At 32.7% G+C, this 23,288-nt stretch overlaps 4 protein-coding genes across 6 annotated transcripts; 1 reads left to right on the top strand and 3 right to left on the bottom strand.

Annotated features, from left to right (window-relative positions):
* Nucleotides 1-11,269: 11,269 nt before the first annotated feature.
* LOC139091721 (uncharacterized) lies at nucleotides 11,270-13,426 on the bottom strand. The gene is made up of 3 exons (XM_070641881.1): nucleotides 13,283-13,426; nucleotides 13,087-13,216; nucleotides 11,270-13,029 (listed from the first exon to the last, which is right to left on the bottom strand). Exons 1-3 carry the CDS (start codon nucleotides 13,388-13,390, stop codon nucleotides 11,270-11,272), a joined length of 1,998 nt encoding a protein of 665 aa, XP_070497982.1. The 5' UTR covers nucleotides 13,391-13,426.
* Nucleotides 13,427-14,147: 721 nt separating this feature from the next.
* LOC139091740 (RNA-binding protein 1-like) lies at nucleotides 14,148-16,771 on the bottom strand. 3 transcript variants are annotated; one of them, XM_070641904.1, is made up of 4 exons: nucleotides 16,671-16,771; nucleotides 16,304-16,453; nucleotides 15,998-16,193; nucleotides 14,151-15,344 (listed from the first exon to the last, which is right to left on the bottom strand). In XM_070641904.1, exons 2-4 carry the CDS (start codon nucleotides 16,443-16,445, stop codon nucleotides 15,218-15,220), a joined length of 465 nt encoding a protein of 154 aa, XP_070498005.1. In that variant the 5' UTR covers nucleotides 16,446-16,453; nucleotides 16,671-16,771; the 3' UTR covers nucleotides 14,151-15,217. The 3 variants fall into 3 exon arrangements, with proteins under 3 accessions (XP_070498007.1, XP_070498005.1, XP_070498006.1); XM_070641905.1 differs by having other exon boundaries at nucleotides 14,160-14,485; XM_070641906.1 differs by lacking the exon at nucleotides 16,671-16,771 and having other exon boundaries at nucleotides 14,148-15,344.
* A 248-nt stretch (nucleotides 16,772-17,019) lies between these two features.
* Nucleotides 17,020-17,816, bottom strand: mRpL43 (mitochondrial ribosomal protein L43). Its single transcript, XM_070641899.1, has 3 exons — nucleotides 17,562-17,816; nucleotides 17,451-17,502; nucleotides 17,020-17,389 (listed from the first exon to the last, which is right to left on the bottom strand). The coding sequence occupies exons 1-3, from the start codon at nucleotides 17,748-17,750 to the stop codon at nucleotides 17,100-17,102; spliced, it is 531 nt and encodes a 176-aa protein (XP_070498000.1). The 5' UTR covers nucleotides 17,751-17,816; the 3' UTR covers nucleotides 17,020-17,099.
* A 54-nt stretch (nucleotides 17,817-17,870) lies between these two features.
* LOC139091722 (GPI inositol-deacylase-like) lies at nucleotides 17,871-22,844 on the top strand. Its single transcript, XM_070641882.1, has 5 exons — nucleotides 17,871-18,155; nucleotides 18,739-20,106; nucleotides 20,161-21,027; nucleotides 21,091-21,692; nucleotides 21,752-22,844. The coding sequence occupies exons 1-5, from the start codon at nucleotides 18,009-18,011 to the stop codon at nucleotides 21,999-22,001; spliced, it is 3,234 nt and encodes a 1,077-aa protein (XP_070497983.1). The 5' UTR covers nucleotides 17,871-18,008; the 3' UTR covers nucleotides 22,002-22,844.
* Nucleotides 22,845-23,288: the final 444 nt, after the last annotated feature.

Below are 23,288 nucleotides of genomic sequence, written 5' to 3' on the forward strand. Positions count from 1 at the left end.
GGTTATCTCCATTTTTCGTCTTAAAAATGGATCGAAATCAACCGTCACATTGCAGCCAGAGCAACTTCACGTCTTATAGCTAACATATCGGAGACGGGGACGTACTGATGGCCTAGTGACCATGCATTGATGCTCGGAAAAGACTCAGATATTATTTGTGTAGGTAACAATTTGCTGATGAGATTCGAGAGACAAATATACTCTTTATCATTCCCTATAATGCCATTGGAGGTCAAACCAGAAGTGCAGCCAGGAGAGGAGACGAGGATAATTTGCAATAGTTTGCACTATTTAAATTCTCGTCTCATTTGCAAAAATTTCATGGATGAAAAAGCTTGAGATTTTGATCACATAATAATAATGATGTCTGAGTTGACTTCACCACCTGCATAATTTCTGAGTCACTTAGCAGTCAACGACTTGCGAGAAATTCTTTTCTTCTTACTTCTTTTGACAATTTAATGAACTTTATCATCTAGATTATTTAAATTTTTACTTAATGTAGCTACTGATCTATAGGAGTAAAGGCAAGACTTTTTATAAGAAAGATAGGGACATTAACTGGTCACACGAATTGTAACTTGGTACATTGCAGTGTACATCAGGTCTTATGACGTATTCATATCTTAGTAATGTGCAGAGCTTGAAAGTGAATCGGATCCCACTATAAACAGTAGATCTAAAGGGTATGGTACAATTAATCGCAGTGCCTCCAGCTCATAGCGCTGAAGCTCCACGACTCCATGGAGCCCTTCAATCATTATATCAGATGCGCAGCAAATTCAAAAAGTAATCCTTAAATAGCATCAAATTTACTTACCCAGAATACACTCCTGAGTTAATCTATTACTATGCAATATACCAAAAATAAAGGACGATGACAACCAGAAACAAATTATCTTAATAGAAATGTAATTGAGTTCTTGGAAATTACCTCTTACTCAAAATTTCATCTTGCTAAATCTAATCAGATCTATGTTCTATTTATAACTATAGCTTTGAGCATAAGAAGGTATTTTGCTAAAATTTACCTTTCATATTTTCGGAAAATAACAATAAATTTTTAGAAAGATACAATATCAGGACCTAAATTTGGTAGCAAAGATCTCAGATATCTAAATATTATTTAAAGCAATCTCCGCTCAAAATTCTACATATTGAAATGTCACGATGAGACAGCATTATGCTTAGAAACAAGTGACAGTTGCTTGGTGAAAACAACCAAATTTTCCAGGTCACTTTGTTCTAAGTATGCTGGCAACTGGCAACATATCAGTATGTACTTTACTGAAATTGTGATTCATGACCTCCCATGGATGTCGTTTCCAATTCACAAATGCACATACTATCTCTATCAACAAGCTTCCTTCCAAAATATTTCAGTATATGCCGATCGGAATTAACTGGAAAACGTAAAATTTTAATCCTTTTATATTTTTAAGCTTAAAAGCACTCAAAAATTTTACTTAAGCTTTTAAATTCATTGCTTACTCAACAAGCTATATCAAGCATTTAAAAAGCATTTTACATTGTAAACACATTCTTTTCAATTTTGAGTAAGTCAATTTGCTATAAATCTCCAAGGATATCGTTTGTAATTTCTAAGACGAATTATGTACATTTCTCTATAATTTTTCAAATTTGAAGGTTGTTTTGAAGTGACGTCTTTAAAAATAGTTAAAATTTTTTTTTAATCATTCACAATTCAAAGACCAGCTGCACGCTCTCATATTTAAATTTAGAACTTCATAAGGAACCGTTCACTTAAGAGTTGGGAAACAGGCATCTGTCAAATGCAAAAACCGCAATTTCATTGAAAATTTGTATGGTTTTGAAAGAACTTGGACGGTTTTTGCCTGTGACAGGTCTCTGCTTTCCAACTCTGAATCACTTAATACGTAACGCAAAAAATCGAGGTTGTTTTGAACCAGCATACCCTCCTCTCGAAGTGGCTCGGTGGCGGAATGGTTTAGTACTTCGGTACATAATTATTGCAACACCGATCCAGCGATCATGGGTTCGAGACTCGGCATGGGAAATTTTTCAGTCCTTTTTCGAATCATATTAGTAGAAACGCGGCTCAAGCCTTCTTTGTAGGCTAGAGATAATAAGCTGATAATGTCATCAGTGGTTCTGACCACTATTTAGGTCTATTGAGTACAGTGGTCTGGCGCACCCTATCTGGTTAAACAATCATTAGCCGCGAATCGCCTAGCGCAGCTCTGGATCTTAAAAATCTGAAAAGCTAAAAGGTTTTTTACCCTCTCTCTGACCTAAGAATGCCATGGTCTTACATAATAAGTGAAAAGCCCCTAAGTGAATCATTCCAAACGTTTATTGATGTACATCCATGTATAAATTAAGCAGCATGATGATAAAGTTTATTTATTATTATTCTTTCATGAATATTAATCGTATTATTGTTTGTTTGTACTACTTCCTTTGTGTACAGCTTCTCAAACTTTCTCATCGAATTATAATTTAGGAAAAATTTAAACATCTGTGAATGCAAAGAAAGCTTTAAAGAAGACCGAAATATTTCAATTCAGAAACTCTATAGATATTTGAATACAAGAATATGTAAATAACCTACAGACGATACAGACGAGACTACATACACAAATTGTTTATTTTTTATTTGCTCTCCAGTAAAAAAAAGCACAATAGAAGCTCTAAAATAATTTTTGAATACTCAAATGATTTTTTGCAATTTTCGATGAAACAGCGGCAACAGAATTAGATTCATATGATGAAAAAGCATGTTGAAGGTATGAATGCTTAATTTTCCGTTTCCCCGTGTTGACTGTTTCTGATGCAGATATGTAGAGGAATTCGCTTTTGCATATATGCTGCAAACGTCCTCTGCAAAGCAATGTTCAGTTTTTGCTTCGGAATTCCTTTTCATTTCTATGCTTTGTGCACGAGATTATTAAGATTTTTTGCTTCAGGCGCAATTTATTTGTTCTTCTTGGACTGTATTTTAATGAATATTTACAATACAAATATGAATATGAATGCTCAAAGTTAGTGTTGGTTCCCAGAAGGCAATCAAGTAAAATGATAAATTTGTTGTTAACTGTTGACTGGAATCTAAATATGGAATTCTAATTTTAAAGGATACATGTTGTAATGTCGTGAGCATTGTACAAATCTGAGCTCGAAGTCGAGTAGGGTCGACTCAAAATTGGCTTGATTTGAGTCGACGCGTCTATTTGGATCTACTTCAAGTGTATCGACTTCGAGCTTTGGTAAAATTCCTTGTCAAATCGACTACATTCTAATATAATAGAATTGAGATATTGATCTCTGGTGAGAATCTAAACCACGTACTCACAGATATCCAGTCTGTTGTCTAAATACTCGACTGCAGAGGCTTCATTCTCGAACTGGCAGACTCGACTTTATTTAACTTAATTCCCTGGATTTAAGGCCGCTAAAAGCATATGTGTTCAGTGCATTCCATTCATATGCTTAGTGCTGACTCAGACACCACAAAGCAATGTCAAAGATTGCTAATGCATTAAAAAAATCCCCTAAAACCTCACAAAGCTCCAACTCAAATAAAAAGCAGCTTTCTACCAAAAATGACTAAAATGTTGTGAAAAAAAAGAAGGAATTCGTAAATTGAAGCGAGTTTATTGCTATTGAAACAAGACAAAGGATACAACCTGCATATGAATGGAAAGTTAATGAAAGTTTTTTGCAACAGATCGGTAATGAAGATAGACATATAGGAACAAATACATTGTTACGATTATAAATAGTTTCAGCAGGAACCATTGCATTTCAGACATAGCAGTAGTTGAAGGAATTCAGTGGAAGTATTTCCATTCATGATAAAAAGTGATGCACCCGAAACTTGAAATATGATAGCAATTCCTTTGAATATCCCATATCTTAAATCTAAAGTATGTGTGTAACATGTAATAATCTAGAATATTTATGAGAGGTGAATGAGGGAAATAGCTTGAGCATGTAAAACAATTCTCAATTTATCACCATGCATGTATGTAAATATCCGCATAAAAATGTCGTTGCATATTTAATTGAATTCAATTATTTTTTTGCAGAAATACCTAAATTGTTTACTCAGTGAATAAAACTTTATTTTATGCTTCATGCATATAAAGCATATCCCTTATATACCGCAATGAAGGTAATTAAAACCGCAATATATTGTGGTATGCATGGCAATTTAGGTTACATTTCTCTTGTGCATTTTTAAATTCTTTCAAGACTGAATATTAAGCTTTATGGTGAAAATATTAACTCTAGAGGACAATAACAGCAGACGATGTAAAGTATTACCTTGATAATGAAAAAAATCAATTCTAGACTTTACATGGGAACCTGTTGATCGTCTAGATGTTTTATGGATTTTCAGCATTGATTCATGAATGGAATATTAGATTTTTGGTATCTCTTCCGGTCGATTGGATTTTACGACATTAAGAAATGTTTTTAGCATCAACTGAATCACGCAGCCATTAATCCTAGCAGACAGTATGGATACTTACTTAAATGTGCATACTCATGGCAATTTTCTTTATCTGTTCGGGTAAGTTTTGACACCACTTGTGTGCCATTTGTGTGTTTCCACATATTCTGACTCTGGTTTTTAAATCTGACTGTATGGATGATAAAAGAGTTCGTGGACGACCAAAGAACTCTTGGAAGGAGGCTGTCGATGAGTAGTAGTTGATACTTGGAAATTGACAAGTGAAATTGCCCATAGTGGCAAGATAGAGTCAGCTTCAGGCGGCACCTGTGTAATGTCATGGGTCACAATTGATCTGTCCGACCAAGCGAAGTCAGTAAATATTCAGACTCTACATTCGTTAATAAGTCTCCACTACAATTTCCATTAAATTTGTCAAATTTCGATTATTACATCCATCAATTTAGTCTATAAATTTAATAGTCATCATAATAAAACAAAATTAAGTACAATAAAGCTACTCAAATTTATTTTGATAGAATAATGTAACTGCGTGGTGTAATAAATTAACTTCTTTCGCAAAATCATAAAATTTTGTTAATTACGACTCAAAAAATTTGATTTATGGCTTCAATCATTATCATAAAATACGCAAATAATAACAAAATATAAAAACAATACAAGAAATTTTAATTAAATAAGCTTTTAAGTATAAGAAAATCCAGATTGGCATTAATGATTAGTTTCAATTGATCCACTTTGAATCATAGAGCATTAATGAAGGTTTAACTGGTTTCTGTTTTTGACTAAAACGGCTACTTCTGCTAGTATCTTGTGTTTTTGCTCTGCCTCCTTCTCTACGGTTGTACGACCGGCAAATTTGATTGATTTTGTGAAATGACTGCCAGTTGGCTCTTTACTGCCACCTTGTCATCATAATTGCAACATTTTCTTGTGTGCCGATCGGGAATGAATTTTATGAAGCAACATAAAAGTGGCCAAGGGTGAGTTACACCTCAATAACCTCACTTAGCTTCGCCCATGTCATAAATTCTACAGTTAATTAATATTTTCACATCCATATTTTTCATGGTGCTGTAAGTAAAGATAATCTTTTATTTCAATTATTCTTTAGTTATTAATTACAGGAATACATAAAACAGAGATTATCAACGTTGATAATTCACAATTAATTAATAATTTCAACTGTCAATGGAGCTGTTGTCGTTAAACATTTTTTTTTATGAATACACTCGTGTTTTTTGTACAATTTTAATACGCTTAATACTTCAAAGGATGCTTGTGCAAACAGCTTTTGATGTGGAAATTTTTCTACATGACTTTGTTACGCATGAATGTAAAGCTTTTGGTTTTTCTATAGAACGCAAAGAATTTTGTTTAATTTGTAAATTTAGGCATTGATTATATTCATTCTATTGCTGTAGCTCAATGATGGGGAACCTGTATGCCGAGGCACACTAGTGACATTTTGGAAATGCCATGAACCGCTCTAACAGACAAAGAGCATAGTCTGAGTATACACACTTTTGTGAGCATGCTCATTTGTATGAAAAAGCATGCGTTGTGTATGCTCAATAATGTGTGCATGCTCTTTGTATGTCTTGTGCGGTTTTGATCGTAGCTAATCACTAATATGTGCCGCGAGAAATAAAAGGTTAAGCACCACTGCTAGAACTTTTCAAGGTTTTTTTAAGTAAGTTCATTGCGTCATAACACCTCGTTATTTTTGATTACATTTAGTAAGAATGCCTTCGTACAGATTATGTTGATTCAAATTTATTTGAAAGATTTTGAATTTAATTAAAACTTGTAAGATTTGATTTAATTTTCATGTTTTTTATTACAAAAGTTTTGAAGTTTTCTTGTTCAATAGGATTTATTTTAGGCGATGGTTCCTTTATTATATCGCATTAAATCTACTTTTTAAGCATTAGAGCGTTTGATTGGTTTATAGACTTACCGTAAGAGGTAAAGAGATCGCTTTTAGGTATCGTCTGGTCTTTCTCCCGATCGGTACATATTGAAATGTTGCCGTCATGGCGGCAGTATTTTTAGAACCAACGCCAGTCATTCAGGAGAAACAAACTAATTGTCTGCCACTTAGTTCTAAGTATTCTTCCACCTCCTCACCATGGCGGCAACATTTCAATGTGCCGATCGGGTTTTTGACCATGAAAGCTTGCTCGTTGCCTCTTAAGGATGCCAAATGGCTCATACAAGTTTGGACAGTAATTAATAATCCTGTCACGTAATAAATAAATGATCCATTAAATTTAATTTTATATTAACTTGCTGCACAAACTATAGCACTTAAGTTTTGTCACAAGTAAGACGCAGTTAATTTGCTTCATAAATCTCTGCCAAAATTCTCAGCCTCCACTAAATTATTAACTATCCAGTAAATCACTACATTTCAAACACGCGTTTTAAAAAAGATTTACGATCCCCAAGTTCATTTTAAATTGCTTTTCCTAAAGTGCCTCTAAAAGCCATTTTTTAAGACTGTCATAAAAGTTGGAGCAGCACATTCTGCCAAAATTTTATTTGCATATGTCTCTTACTTTTTTTTTACTAGAATGAAGAATATTTGCACATGAATTGTAACTGAAAGTTATTTTTATTGTCTTGTCTCGCATTTACTACACTGATTCTGCAAAAAAAAACAACAGATTGTTAGCTAATTTGAGACTACATAAAGGATTTGATTTATGTTTGTCAAAATGCATGCATGCAGTTACTAAGATAGTTTGGTCCAATTATTATTGACAGATTTAGTGATTCAATGCATATTAATGAGTAGTAAATTCGTTGCATTTTTACACTTACAGTCAGAGCTCGATATCTACTTGACTTTTATATGGAGTCGAGCTGACTTAGCCATATGAAATCTGAGCCGAATCCGAGTTCCCTGTAGAATTTATATTGGAACGACAACGTTACATACAAGAACTCGGTAAAGCGCTATGATTTTAGAGACCTTAACCTTTTCCTAAATCTATATTATGGAAATTAGGGAAATGTTAGCTCAAGTATGCATAATCTAATTGCAGTTTTGATGTGTAGTTACTAATTGGTGGCAACTCCTTGAACGAAACCATATACGGTATACGGTTCATTGCATTTCCAGATATATTTAATGGTACAAATGTTGCCCACAACTGAATTAGGTTTACATTTTATCACTTAGAATTGGCTACTCCTTAAAAGTTGACATTATTTACGGATAATCCATCATATCAAAATGAAGTTCCCGAATAGCACCAATCCGTTAATCGATCAAGAATCAATCATCAGGCCGGTGTGACTCTGAATTGGCGTCTGATCCAGTTTTAATCGGCACTACCGCTTCAACATTGAATGGAGCCATTCCAGCATCACGCCGGCCTGGTATCGGATATTTGATCAATCAAGAATTTTGGGCAATTCTGGGTAGATTCAAAATCCTTCGAATTTCTCCATGCACTTCCAAACATTTGCAACCACAATCCACATATCCTTACTTGCCATACAAAAATATATTTTTATCAAAATGAACATACGGGAAAGGCATGCATAAACATTTTACTCTTAAACAAATAAGAGGAAAAAAGTCACTTTGGCACGAAAAGGCACTTTCTATTCAAAAACAAACAATTTCTTGACTCTTTTCTTATTGTGAAAATACTTGTTTAAATTTGCTTCAAGTGCTCCACTCTCAATTTAACTTCAATGCTATGAAAATGTAATGTCATACATATCATCAATTGTAAATATTTCCTCAGTTCCATCAAAACATCTATTGAGAGTCATCTTGAGAATTCACAAGATTTTCATTTGATTGTTATGAATTGATAAAAAATTCCTTTTATGGATGGAAAATTGGATCTCTTCATAGGTCATCTTTTATGGACATTTTTATTCCTCTTGAAACAGATGATGTTTTTGGGACAACAATTGGTATCGTTAACATTATTTTTATGATTTCGGAGTTGTTCACTTCTATTTATTTTAGAAAAGCTGCATTTTTGACAATTCCTGCATTTACTGTATAACAACAACTGTCCGAAGATAACTTGGAAGAGCGACACAATGCAAAGTACCGGATTATTCGCTGTAAATTGTGTTGACATCAGCCGTCACGTAACCGCCAGGATCCATTTTGTTTTTTACTTCTAACACAGCGATGTAACGGTGCCCTAAAGAACACGTCAGCCATCAAGAAATCGCCAGGGACAATTTTGTGTCTTTTAGTTGACACGGGGAAGTGACGATGCCCTAGAGAACACATCAGCCGTCACGTAACCGCCAGGGCCAATTTTGAGTCTTACTCGTGACATGGTGAAGTACCGATGATCTACAGGACTCGTTTACATGCTTAGGACATATTGATATGCGTATAGAACGCTTAAAGCAAAGTCCTGTATCTACATATTCTCCTTTACTTGATATCCAAGATTTTCTTTGAAATGGTTTATCAATCCTTTACATCAAATCTGTAATTTAATGTCAACCAATTTTGATTTTGTTAAGTATATATTCTTTTTGACAAAAAAGGATAAATTTCTGTACAAAAAGCTTTGAAATTTTAGTCCCTTTTATGACTCTAATGGACTTACATTTGCATCTTAAGATTTCTAAGTATTGCTAAGTATTTTGACGATTAAGCATGTCATACATTTTTAATGATCGACCGTCTGAGATTTGCTTATAAATTTCGTGACGATCCGCAAAGATCAAAGTGAAAAAGGCATTATTCTGTTTGAAAGAAGTGACTAATTCCTGGTAATTCCTTTGAAATTGTTCACAACAAAACTTTGGATTGACTTTATTAAAATTTTTAATTATGCTGCTTATTACATTCTGGCGAGAGAAGATCTGATTTTAATAATGGACATTCTGAGAACTTCATTGTTAATTTTTGAAAAAGGTTCGTTATTCCGTAGTGTAACAAGTAAATAAACTCTATATCACACAGCATTGAAGTTGTTAAAAAAGTCACTCACAAATCACTCAATAGACCAAACAGGAAACTTGCATTACATCAAAATTTACTAAAATTTATTACGTTCCCGAGCAACACAAATATCTATTGTTAACACCAAATGGGCAGATGTCCACAAGTATATATGATGAAAGTATCGGATTTTGTAGATGGTAAGAGATATTGTGGAAGACCAAAGAATTCCTGGAATTGATACCGACTTCAGACGTTCTCTCCGCGCGGCAATGAGCCCACGTGCACCTCAGTGAAGGAAGTAAGTTAGTAACATCAAATGGAAGTAACCTATTCCGAAAGCGGAATAGTGTTGTTGCTGGTAGAGAGACACACGCTTACTGTATCGCCCTTGGCTGAAATCCACAAGGAAAAGGGCGTTCTGGTGCTCCAAAAGCAACATGGTGTAGGACGGTAATTAAGGAATGCCAATTAGTTGACAAAACTGATAATTTGTACAAGCTTTGTAATTTGACCAGCAATAGAGTCAGATGGAAGTCCTTTTGTAGCAACCAAGGCTCCAAGTCGAAGCTGGAACCATGTTATTAAGTAAGTATAAGAGCCTTTACAGAGCCTTCTTCATTTGTATCGGGTAGTTGAGGAAGTCGTCGGTCTGACTAGGTGGACTTCATTTGTGCCGCTCGGACTATTCCCAAACAGGCTACTTTAATGAATCATAAAAGCTATTTTTAAATGAAAAATTTTTACCAAACAAAATTTATGACAGAATTTAATGTAAAAAGTTATTAGGAATGAAATTTACATGCTTTTGCTTTCAATGTTTTATTTTGTGTTCGGATCTATGCAATAAAATTTGATATAGGTACTTAAATATGTATTCTGATGATGAATCCTGATTTGATATGCATTAAACAATTTCCAACATTACATTCCTTTTGACAATCGATGGATGTTATCAGATTATTTCAATACAACAACAGAAATTTAATGAAAAATGCTCATGATTCTTGTCAATACGGAAATGACAAGTATTTCAAACTTTACTGTCGTTCCTTACAATGTAAGAAATTTCAAGGGAGAACATTGCACCCTAAAGACCTATTATGTATGTATTACGAACGAATGCCTATAATAGACGACATAATGTCAATTTTATTTAAGTGATTCAAGTGCTTTTTGTGTTTCCATCTCCATACCCAAAAAATCCAGTTTCTCCTTCATTAATTTTCTGTTGTTTTTCATAAATAAAAAAATTTGTCCCTTGATTAATCAAGAATTGCTTGCTTACTGTAATAATATCTTCAAGGATATAAAGTTTGAATGACTATTTCCAACTGTCATTAACAAAACGCAGCACATACCACACTTTTTGTTATTTAAGACATTCTTTTTTCTCATCTTTAATTTATGATTACGACCAAAAAAAAGTTTTAGCGAATGGATATTAATGCTGACAAAATGTTGTTATTAGCAGTATACCTTTTTATCAAGAACGTACTAAAAAGTTGAAAGCTCAAGGGTAAGAAAGAAGATTGAAGTGCAGAAAACATAGTAGTCTGTCGCAACGGTGCTATGTAGCAACTGACAACGATAAACAAGGACAGAACATTTTACTTTCTTTTCTTGAGTAATGTGAAGGCATCAGCAACAATAACGAGTAAGTAAATTACCTTTGAGCACATGAAAATGAAAATTGAGATATTTTGGTTCATTCCTCTTATTCTTCTCTTTTCATTTCTTTCGCAGGAAAATAAAAGTTGTCTTAACAACGATGATTGTCAGTTCATTTGTTTTAGTAAATTATCATGTAAATTGACGTTCGATGATGTTTATTGCCATAGCTCAAATCATGAAATTACAGCTTTATTTCACAGAAATCAGTCATCATCAGTAAGATCAACAAATGCATTTTCATTGACTTTTTTTAACTGCACGGCTCCTTCTTTTCGTTTCTTTCTAACATTTACATTTTGACTTAAAAGAAATGACAGTTCTGTCCTTGATGAAGTTTTATCCAAATTAGCTGTTTCTGGTATATTATTTTCAACTTTAACTTTCAATGCCTGCTTTTGTACACTCGGTGCTTCTTGCTTAACTTTTTGTGGTGAATTTTCTTGTGTTGATTTGCAAGAACTTTGAATAAATGATGGCCAGGAAAATGGAATTTCCAAGTCTTCTAAATATTCTTCATTCTCCTTTAAAATTCGATTAATTGTATCAGAATTCTGTGTAGTGTCTAGCTGTTTTTGAATTTCAGCAACAATTTCGTCTTTGGATTTTCCTGAAGGCTTTGCCGTTGTTATTAGTGATTCAGGTTCACGGAAAGGAAGTGCTATATAATAGCGATACGGTTCATTTTCTTTAAGAATTCTATCTATTTCTTCTGGACTTTCTGCTGAATCGATCATAGCCTGAATCTTTTCAATCATCTCATCATTTACTTCCTCCTCCATATTTACTGTATTTGAATGACTTTCTGATTGAGATGCAAGGGAATTTGTTGGCTGTGCGGAGGTTGATGTTGATGATTGAGATCTACGAGATTTTGATACTCGTGACGAAGAATTTACTTCTCCGCGGCAGATTTTATGCGACCCTGCCAATATAGTGTCATTATGCTGCAATGAACTTGAAGATTCTTCTTGAGAAATTGAGTCAGAACAAGGACTGTCATAATTAAATTTCGGTCGGAAATTTTTCAAATTTCTTACACATTTCGATCTTGCAGGCTCTTCTTCTGGCTGTTTAATACTTTCGGAACTGATTTCTTTTTGTTCTTCAATAATTTCAGGCTCATCAGTTACAATAATTTCAGGAACATTATTAACAATTGTGTCAGGCATATGGAATGGAATCTCGAGCATTGATAAATATTCATCATTTTCTTCCAATATTGCTAGAATTTCATCACTACTCTTAGCCTCATTTAGTCTTTTTTGAATTTCAGCAACAATATCATCTGCTGACTTTTTAGTTTCATCGTTCTCAATGTTATTTGAATTCTCACATGCTTCTTTATTACTAGATTCTTTTAATACTGACTTTTCAACCAAAATACTTCCAAATTTCTCGTGTGAATTGACTATACGTTCCACTTCAAATTGATTTGTTGCAGAATCAGAAAGGGATGCAATACGATTTTCATCTAATGAATTACTCTTACTTCGTTTTGACTGAAGTTCTGAATCATTTTGATCGAAATTTGTCGCTGAATTAATGTCTGATAAGCTATTACTTCTTCGTTTCAGACTTGTTCTTCGATTCTCTGTGCCAACTGAAGTTCTTCCTTCACATTCGTTATTTTCCTTTGTATTTTCTGCATTGAAACTATTGGCAAGTGGATCACTTTCAGCAGCACCATAAATATTAATTAGTTGACTTTCTTGGAACATATACATTTGTTCAGTTTCTTGTGAAAAAACTACTTCCTGTGTTGCTCTTACATGACCATCAATATGATATTTTGCTAATATCGCATTGACAACAACATCGCCTTCAGATTCATTATCTGTTGATATGCTTTGATCTTCTGTAACTTCATCTACATGCTCTTCTTCGACAATACCATTCGGCATTTTATCAATCTCCATCCAATCAATCGAACTTGTGCCATCGGAATTATTGTCAGCAGTTGTTTCTGTAAGATTTGCTCTTTTAGAATCAAGATGAAGTTGATTTGTATTTATTTTCTTACTTAAGCTTTTAAGTCTCTCGACTATTTCATTATTGTATCCAAAATTATTATAGGAAAGATCCGGCAGTATTTCTTTATAAAAAATTTCCTTAACTTGAAGGGAATTTAAAGAGCTTTCTTCTGTCGTTGCCTGTAAATTTATTCGATTTTATTTTAATTATTTTAACTAAAGTCTAGAATAGTAAGGAAGACTTACATGTATTTCATTCGAGACATTATTCCAAATATCTTGTGTTGTTTCAGAATCCACAAATTTCACAATATTTTGCAAAACTAATTTTTTCAGCTTATTTGTTGGAATCATATTAAGTATTACATCACGTTCTATTCTAATTATTTATCCTTATCATCACATTTAATTTATAAATCAAACTTTGTTATTTTAGTAATTTTCACAAATTCACCAAACTGTTTTGGCGCAATTGTTTTGTTTATAACCATAACGGTCATAATTAATTTGAATCAAAAATAAGAGAATTCAAATTTTCAAAAAATATTCTGTCGTTATCCTTATTGTCAGCATCAACATATTTAGGATTGAATCTTAAGAGATTTTAGGACTTTAAGTGTGATATCTGTGTCTATAGTACGTACGTTATTAGTATTTTGCTCACGTTTGTTTACGTACCTAGTGAATACGTATTTTTACGTACGAAAGTGGATACGTATTTTAACGTACGTAAGAGTTTACGTATTTTTTACGTACGAAATTGTAAACGTATTTTAACGTACGTAAGAGTATACGTATTATTTACGTACGAAAGTGTATACGTATTTTTTACGTACGTAAAGGGATACGTATTTTCACGTACGTAAAGGGATACGTATTTTCACGCAAATTGACACGTATTTTTACGTAAGAGTTTTCTTTACGTATGATTACGTACGTCGATACGTATTTTTACGTAAAAATTTTCCTACGTACACGTATATTAACATACTGAAAAATCTATGCAATCAGATAAAAGAATTAAGAAAATCATGACTTAGTTTTTCGATAATAGTTTTATTTCTTATTTCTCTTTATTCAAAGAAAGAATTTGTGAAAGGAAGAAAATGTTAATTCCTTAAAGTATTTTTAATAGAATATTTTACAATAAATTATCAAATAAAACTGTTTTTTTTTTCAACATAATTAAATTCAAATGGTCAATTTAATATTAAAGTTTGTCCTGTTTCTCAAAGAAGAAGAAATAAAAAGTGTTAAAATGCAAAAAAATTATTAATTTTTTTTTCGTTAAAATTCATAAATTCCAAAAGTTTTTTGATATAAATATTTTAACGGCGATCACGTGAAACTGATCGGCTTTCTTCACTTCTTGATCGACGTGATCTGCGTGGTGATCGTTTTGGACTCCTTGAGCGATCTCGTTCGCGAGAACGGTCTCGACTTCTTGACCTGTTTGGAAGAGAATTTTAGAAAGATATCCACTCAATTTTCTTTCATGAATTATGCTTATTTATGGTTGGTAGTAAGTGTTTTGGTGATTATTATTATTTTTGTTTTAAGAAAATAATTAACATTCGCAGGCATGTTGAAAACCGGCTTGACCTGGCTGATAATAATGTGGGATGCAATGCGACACATTCTCAAATGACATGTTTTATTTTTGGAATCATTGAAAGATTTGCACTTTTATTTTGTGTTTTTCAACGTTTTGAAGTAGAAGTAGTAGAAGAAGAAGGGATGGACACGAACTACACGGTTAAGCTGAGTTGAAGGAAAACATTTGCAAACGAGCTGGAGGTGGTGTGTGATATGATTATGCTGATAGATAGTTTGTTGTTACTTATTTTTTTGGTGATGATTATTTAGTTTATATAAATTTTTTAATTTTATATAAAGTTAAAATGATGAAAAGCGATTAACAAAAATGCTTGTTTGAATTGAGACAATCGGCAGAGTAGACAGAGGCAAAGGAAGAGGTGCAATAGTTGCTGATTGGTTGGTGGCCTTAAGTTGAGTGGTCTTTTAAAATTTGAATTCTTTATGGATATGTTTTGAGAACGTTGATTTTGTTAGCATTTTGAAGCAAGTTGCTCATCTCGCGCGGCGATCATTTATTTCCCAAAAGAGACACACTTAAGCATGTCTTAATCATTTTTACCATAGACAAAGTTTATTTTAAGTTCAAGTTGGAAAGAGAGATGAATATAGTTGCACTGTAATCTTGAGAAGGAAACTGCGAAATTGATGAAGGGTCGAAAGAAGCGATGTTGTGGAGGATGTGAGGCTGTTGTGATGGTATTGATGAAGCCTGAAAAATTGTCATCAGGTATTTGCTATTTCATTAAAATTGCTCTCAAAAATAATTAAGGCTTTTGATATTTACATGCGCATTTTCCCTTCAATCACATGCATTATTACGGAATTTAGAAAATATATTCAAAACATTACAAATGTTTAACGGATTTAATTTAAAATACGCAAACATTTGTAAGGTTTTTGATTTGAATTTTTAACGGTTTTATCTCTATATTATTAATTAAAGTAGCAGCACTGATAAAAATTACTTAAAAAACTAGATAAGATTAAAAGTATAATTGTTTTCAAAGGGAAAATGCGCAAAAGTCACTTATATCAATATTTACAGCGACTTTTCACTAACTGTTGAACACATAAAAATTATACATGATATTTAAACTTAAATGACATCTAGCAAAAGCATCCTGACTTGAGATACAACAAAAGACCACCAAAAAAACTCATCAACTCTTTTTTTTTGTGACAGGATTTTTAATCAGGATTCTTTTAATAAAAAAGAATCTAAAAGATCCCGTCATTAGTTACATAATAAATTATTTCTGGTAAATTCAATCTACTATTACGTTCATTAAAAATTAAAATTTTTAGAATTGTGATACTCTTCGTGTTAGTAATTTAAGGTCAGTAATAAAACATGTTTCAAACCTGTATCTTGTTCGTTGTCCTCCACGTTCTTCGCGCCTTCTATCTCCTCTATCTCCGCCCCCGCGTCTACCGTCATGTCGTGTTCTACCATTTGACATTTCTACTCTAATTCGGGAGCCACATGCTCGAGATCCGTCTAAATTGCGTACAGCATCTTCTGCGTCACGATTATCTTCATACTCAACAAATGCAAAACCTGGAAAATGTCATATTACACTTAATGTTTATACAATTAACAGTCCACAATGGTCAAAAGAATTAAATTAATTTGAACATGTGCTTGCTAAAAATACATTGTTGTCTTACCTGGTGGATTTCTGGCAACCCATACATTCCTTAATGGTCCATATTTGCTGAATATGTCTTCTATTTGATGTTTTGTGGCTCGTTGGTCTAAATTTCCAACATAAACTTTGCACGTTAAATCCCATTCACGATATCTCGGCATTTTGAAACCTAAATGTGGGCGATTTAATTAATACTTGTTAAATACACAATGTTAATTAAGACAATTTAGCTCTCTTTCAATTAACTGGATTTTGAAAGGAGAAATTTTTTATTCGCGTGAAGGCTGAATTTTCTTATTGGAATTTTTCGAATGAAATTTCATTTATTTCTTGTGCAATTTGATATATTCGAAAAATTTACATGCTAATGAAAAAGTTTTAATTACTTTAATAAATAAATTCTTCCGTTTTAAGCACTTTAATTAAATTTTTATTCACAATATTTTTATTATTATGTCCACCAAGTTATACTAAACATACTCTAAAGAAAGATGTTTAGAAATTAAACCCAGAGAGTAAAAATATGTTTGTAAAAAATCACTCATTTGATTATAATTAACTCAGTTCTTAATTAAAGTGAATGTTCTACGTAAATACGTAGTGTTCTACGCAAACGTAAATGTTATACGTAAATTTCAACGTTATACGTAACCAAAGTGAATGTTTTACGTAAAAAGACGCAATGTTTCACGTAAAATTCAATGCTTTACGTAAAAGTAATTTTCTTTACTTAAAAATTTAGCATAAATTGCAAATTTACTAATTTATTTCACGACATTAGGACCTATTAATTACATTGTGAATTCTATGCATTATTACTCTTTCTTTTGCTCCTGAACTAATCTCAAAAGCTTTTCAGTTGCTGTTTCAGGCATATTTAGAGGTTTTCCTAAGTCCTTGTCTGGATATACGACGTTATTAAATGCTGGATTTTTATGTGTAAAGGATGTCCAAGGTCCTTGAATCGATGGACAGTCTGTATGCCAATTTTTTCTGTAGCGAATTGGCTCTGTATCTCCAGCTTGCAAACTTAATAAACTCAACCATTTTAAGATTTCTTCTTGGTTTCTATTTTGTGCTGACATCCAACGCCTATCTCCATTTACTGGAAGGTATTAAAATAAAATTATTATTGTATGTCAAATTGTTTGAAATTCCAAACTTACAGTACTCAGCTACGATGACCGGAGAACGATGTCTTCTTGGCTTGACATACACCTAAAATTATGAAATAATGTAGAGTACAGGATAATTACTTGATTGCAGCTATTACTTACCACTACACTTTGATTTTCCTTAGCAAAATTAACTAAATCATTTTCAATGAAATCACGCATTCCCTTCGAACCTCCATGACTCTTGCAAAACTTTATTGTTAATCGTTGCAATTGGTTTATTTGACGTCCAACACCATTATAAAAAGGCGGTCGAAGGAATCCAGATATAAGAAATTGTGAATGATTCATAATTCCAATTTAATTAAGAATTTTTCCTCTGTTTACTATTATTTTATCAGGGGGAAAACAACTGTGTACGAAATTTCTCAAACGGCTCGAAATTTTTTCATTCAGTTGTTTTTCCCCTGCTAAAAAAAAGTAAACAGAGAGAAAAATCCTCTAAGAAATATAATACATACGCGTAAAGTAGTTAAGCAGTGTACATTCATGACATCGAAAGTGTTTAAGGAGCGGAACAAAACTGCATGAAGTAAACCAGAAGCTTAAATGATGGCAGGTTACAGCATTTTTGTAGTTTTTGCAATTTTGTGCTTCTCGCTTTACTTTTTCGGCATTTTTGTCACTTTTAATTCAATTAATAGCGATAAAAATGATTGTAAAATGACATACATGTTTGAACATCCTAATTACGTGGTAAGTGTATTAGATATTTAATTAAATTATTCATACTTTAAAATTAGATAATTACTCATAACATCCCAAAATATATCAGTTCGACGGATATTGATGACTCAAGAATTTGCGACAGATACACATTTTTATCGGGTTTTAAACTTTTCAACATTTCAAAATGTTTGAAGACAATAAAAGTATACAGCCACGATAAAATATTGTGTCAATAAATCTATACTCATTGATTGGGACAGATAATCGCACATTCAACGTATTTGTGTACTAAAATTTGAATTTAAATTGTTACAAAACCGTTATTTCTTTAATCAATTTTCATTGACAGAAAATATTCTATTTCTATAAATATTTTTAATTCTCCTGGAAAGGATCCAAAATTATCTAATTATGAATAACTTTTCATGAAAGGAAAGTATTAAACGATAGCAATTAAATCCAAAAATAATTCTGGGTCTCATATTAAATTTAAAAAGTTTTCTTCATTTAAAATGCCAAAAATTCCCACACATCCTACATTATTAATCCATAGCACGTTGAATCAATTTCATAAGTAATTTAAGACATAATTTTGTTTTAAATTTTTTAGAGAATTAACTTCAAGGAGAATGATAATTTCCCACGATATAACTTGTACGCTTATGCGGAAGGACACCTGACTGTAAACGTAAGGAATATGCTGTTTAATGGCGCTCCAGTTTTATTTATTCCTGGAAATAGTGGCAGCTATAAACAGTCACGATCATTAGCGAGTGTAGCACTTCGCAAAGGAATTGACAATGATTGGTTCCAGCATCTTGATTATTTCGCAGTTGATCTCAATGAAGAATATTCGGCACTCTTTGGTGGCGTATTAGATGATCAAGTGAAATTCATTGAGCATTCGATCCAAGCGATTTTAAAGCTGTATGAACGACTAAAATATCCACCGAAAAAATTGATTATTGTCGGTCATTCAATTGGCGGAAAGTTGGTACAAAAGTTACTAACATCACCGAATTCTTCTAAGCTTATCAATACAGTTCTTACATTAGCTTCACCGATGGATAAATCAGTATTAAATTGGGACATCTACATTAATAATTTCTACAAATCAATTGATGATTATTGGGTAGAAAACCGGCTTGTCGTTGAAGATTCATTAAATAACTCATGCATAGATAATTATAGATGCAAAACTAAAAATTTAAACTCTGAATCCAGTAAAATACTCGATGATAAATTACTCATAACTATTGGTGGAGGAAATAAGGATTTATTAGTACATTCAGGATTAACAGATTCGAAATTTAGTGATTTACATGTTATGTCAACAGCAATGTCAAAAGTGTGGGTTGAAAGTGATCATAAATGTATCGTTTGGTGCCTTCAATTAGTGTTAGTTGTTAATAGATTTTTATACAGCATCATAGCACCGACCAAATATAAGGAAAAGAACTCAAAAGGTTTGAGTTTTATTGACGATAAAGCAGTTCGTTTGGCAAAAGCAGAACAACATTTTCTTGGACTCTCATCAACCAATAATGATGGAAAAATGAAATTACTTGAATCACCAAATGTAGCGGACTGGATTGAAGACAATCGAAGAATCTTTACAGAAAAATACAAATATGGAATAAACAGAACAAGAATTCAAATGATCAGACTAATTGATAGCATACTTCACCGTGCAATACGTGTTGATGTTGTTAATCAGGAAACCGATGATTGGGTGTTTGGATGTGAAGCAATAGCCTTAGCTGGATCATCTAGATACTGTGCGAATGCAATGTCTCTTTCGAATTATACAGTCAAAATTCCAAGTGAATTGCCTGATCGTGTCACACTGTCTTTAAATCTTCATGAATTAAAGGAAAGACATCCAAAATGGACACATATCCTTTTGAAGTTTGCACCAACACGAGAACCATTCCAATTTTCTGTTGACATCCATAATCCATCAGACCGAGAAATTAAGGTAACTATAAATAAGCATATTATGATGATTAAGACTAATGACTCTTTTATGTAGGTTCAAATGCCGAAATTTTACTCATTTAGCAACGTTAAACTACTTGAAGATACTCTCCTCGGTGCATCATACTATAAAATGGAATTAACTGGATTAGATGAAACACATCAAGCACTTGAATTAATTTTGACACCCAGAAATTGTTTAAGATCACGAAGCCTCGCAAAAATTTGTGTCCCGTGGACAATTGGATTTGACAGATTCCATGAATTTTCAAATAGTGATAACTTATTCATTTGGACACCAAAATCACGTCCATTGAATTACAATACAACACAAAATCCTATAACTGTTGAACTTTTGCTTGTATCAGACTGCAGATACACAATATCAGTACGTCAGTCATTAAGCCAAACATTGGCAAAAATTGTTCAACAATTTTCACACTGGTTGCCTGCTCATTTTGTGGCAATTATATGTCTCGCAATAAAACATCAAATGTCAGTTACACCAAAAGGAGAAGATTTTAAATGTGGAACTTTCCATAAAGCTTTAGCAACTTGCACCCCATTTTTCATCGTTACTGTATCTCGTCTATTCTTTAAGTTTATTTTAATGATGAAAATTTTACCTAAACCTGAAACTTTACCGACATCACTGACAGTTTCAATTATCATCCACGGATCAGCTTTAGCTATTATATTTTTATTGACTGGATTCATGTGGGCTGGAATAATGTTTTGCGGAAGCATTGCTCACAAGTTATTGTTCAAAGTTGTCCATCTACCTATTCCTGTCATTTCTGATGCTGTAATTACAATTATTGAAAAGTTTCCAGCTTCTGTAGCTGCTTTATTAATATCGCTGGTATATGCATCTTGTGGAGGAATTGCCTTAGTTGTTGCATGTATTGTGTACTTTATTTTCGTAAGTATCTATTTAAAAATTGTTGATAATGCCTTGATCTCAAACTTTTGTATGCCTTTACAGCTCTCAAAGATGTATGAAGACTATTTGGAGAACTTTGTATTTAAAACAGCAAAATTTATTGCGATGAAGCTGTTTGGTCGTGCAAAACGATCGAAAAATGATCAAAGCAATGAAGCTGAAGAAAAAGACGAGAAGGAAGACTATAAAGAAACAAATAAATGTAGTAACACTGAAAAGGAGGAAGCAAGTGTATCCAAAGAAAATGATCTCATAGATAATGGTGAGCAAAAGGCTCTAGTCAAATCAGATTTGTCAAGTACTTTAGAGAAAAGTGATGAGGACAAATCAACAGAAGAGATAGAGAAAATGTTAGAAGAATTGATGGCAAAGCAACGTGAAGAAAAGTTAAAGAATGAAAAGAATCAGGGATTTTCAAGAGTAGAATATGATTCATTGACTGAAGGGCTGGATGAAATTAATTTTCATTTGCCTTTATTCTTCTTACTGGTTGTGATTACGATTCTTGGATTACCGAGTGTTGTAACATGGGCAAAAAATTATCATTTTACAAGAATTTTAAGTCCAGATCCGATGAGAATATCAGCAACAATTGTATTGTCTTGCCTTGGATTTATTTGGCAATTTAATACACCAAGAGATGTGTAAGTGCTTAAAATTAATTAATTAGATCTATTTTTAATGTGATTATTACTTTATTTAGGATGGGCTACAAAATTGTGAGCAGCACGTTATACATCATTGCAGTTGTATCAGTTCTTTATTGTCAAGAAGCAATTTATCGACTTAATTTTATAATTCCCGGAATTTTTGTATTAATTACGTTACACCAAGTTCTAGCACCAAAACAAAAACGTATTGTTGAAGACATGCCGAATGCAACAGATTTCTTTGATAAAATGAAGTCTAATTATGACCGTTTTAAAATTGTAAAGGATTTTATTAGCAAATAATTTCAGTTCCTTTCGAATACTGTTAAAGTCAGAGACTCTGTCCAAGACTTAAAATAATTTCATTCATTAATGACGTCTGTCAGTAATAGATCAGATGTCTTTCAAAAATAGATCAGGCGTCTGTTATAAATAGATCAGACGTCATTAGTGAATGGATCCCGCAAAAGATTCATTTGATGATGAATCAAACTAAATAATCATGAACAAACTTTTGACATTAATCAGATAAATTTTACAGAATCCCATGAACACAAACTGAAAACCAGAGCTCAATGTCGACTCGAATTTTGTATCAATCAATTTGACTTGAATCGACTTTTCCATACATAATTCGAGTCGACTTCGAGCTCTGCTGTAAACTAGCTCAAACTCAGCACTTTAAGTTTTCAAATAGATTAAAAGACGCATTTCTCGAGCAGTGATTTGTTCATGTTAATTAATTTAATTTAATTTCTTTAATTTATGACTATTAGAAAATGGAAAAATGGGAAGCAAGCAGCTAGCTGAGTATAGTTTTAAACATTATCAAGTATTGTGGAATATTTTAAGCATTATCGTCACTTTTATTTTAAATATTGCTTTATTAGTTAGAAATGATGGTATATAAAGTTAAAACATTTTAAGCACATTGAGAATGTATGTAGAAAAAGTTCACAAAAAGAAGAATAAAAGTAAATCACGTTTAGTGTTGTAACAAAGACGTTTTAAAGACAAGACATAGAGGAATTAATAAATCTATCATTTAAATTGTAAAAGATGATGTAAAGACACTTTGTGAAAATGGAAAATTTGTAAAATTTACTTTTAATTAAAATAATAAAAGAAAATTGAGATATCAACAAGGAGCTTGAGGTGATTCTTAATAACTTTGGCTTTTTTGCGGCACTCTTTGACTGAAGCTTAACACGGACATATGGACATTTCCAAATAATTTTTTAACGACGCATTAGTGCCCTAGACGCATTAGTGCCCTAGACGCATTAGTGCCCTAGGGATTGCAATGAGAAAATGACTAGACATAATAATGAACTTTATCTGTATCTATTTTCCAGGATGCAGATATAGTGACAGTACTACGTGCGAATCGCTTGAGATGGGCAGGTCATGTATACAGAAGGCCAAGTGACGCCCCAGTCCTTAAGGTAACTGCTTCAGACTTTGTGGATGGCAAGAGATCGCGAGGAAGACCGAAGAATTCCTGGATTGGATGTGTTGAAAATGACGCTAGAGTCTTTAATATCCCGAACTGACAGAAGGTTTCGTAGGATAAAGCTATCTTCTGACATT

The sequence above is a fragment of the Chironomus tepperi genome, unplaced genomic scaffold (genome assembly GCF_022539635.2).
Source record: "Chironomus tepperi strain 1889 unplaced genomic scaffold, CSIRO-AGI_Ctep_v1 contig_260, whole genome shotgun sequence".
NCBI classification, from domain to species: Eukaryota; Metazoa; Arthropoda; class Insecta; order Diptera; family Chironomidae; genus Chironomus; species Chironomus tepperi.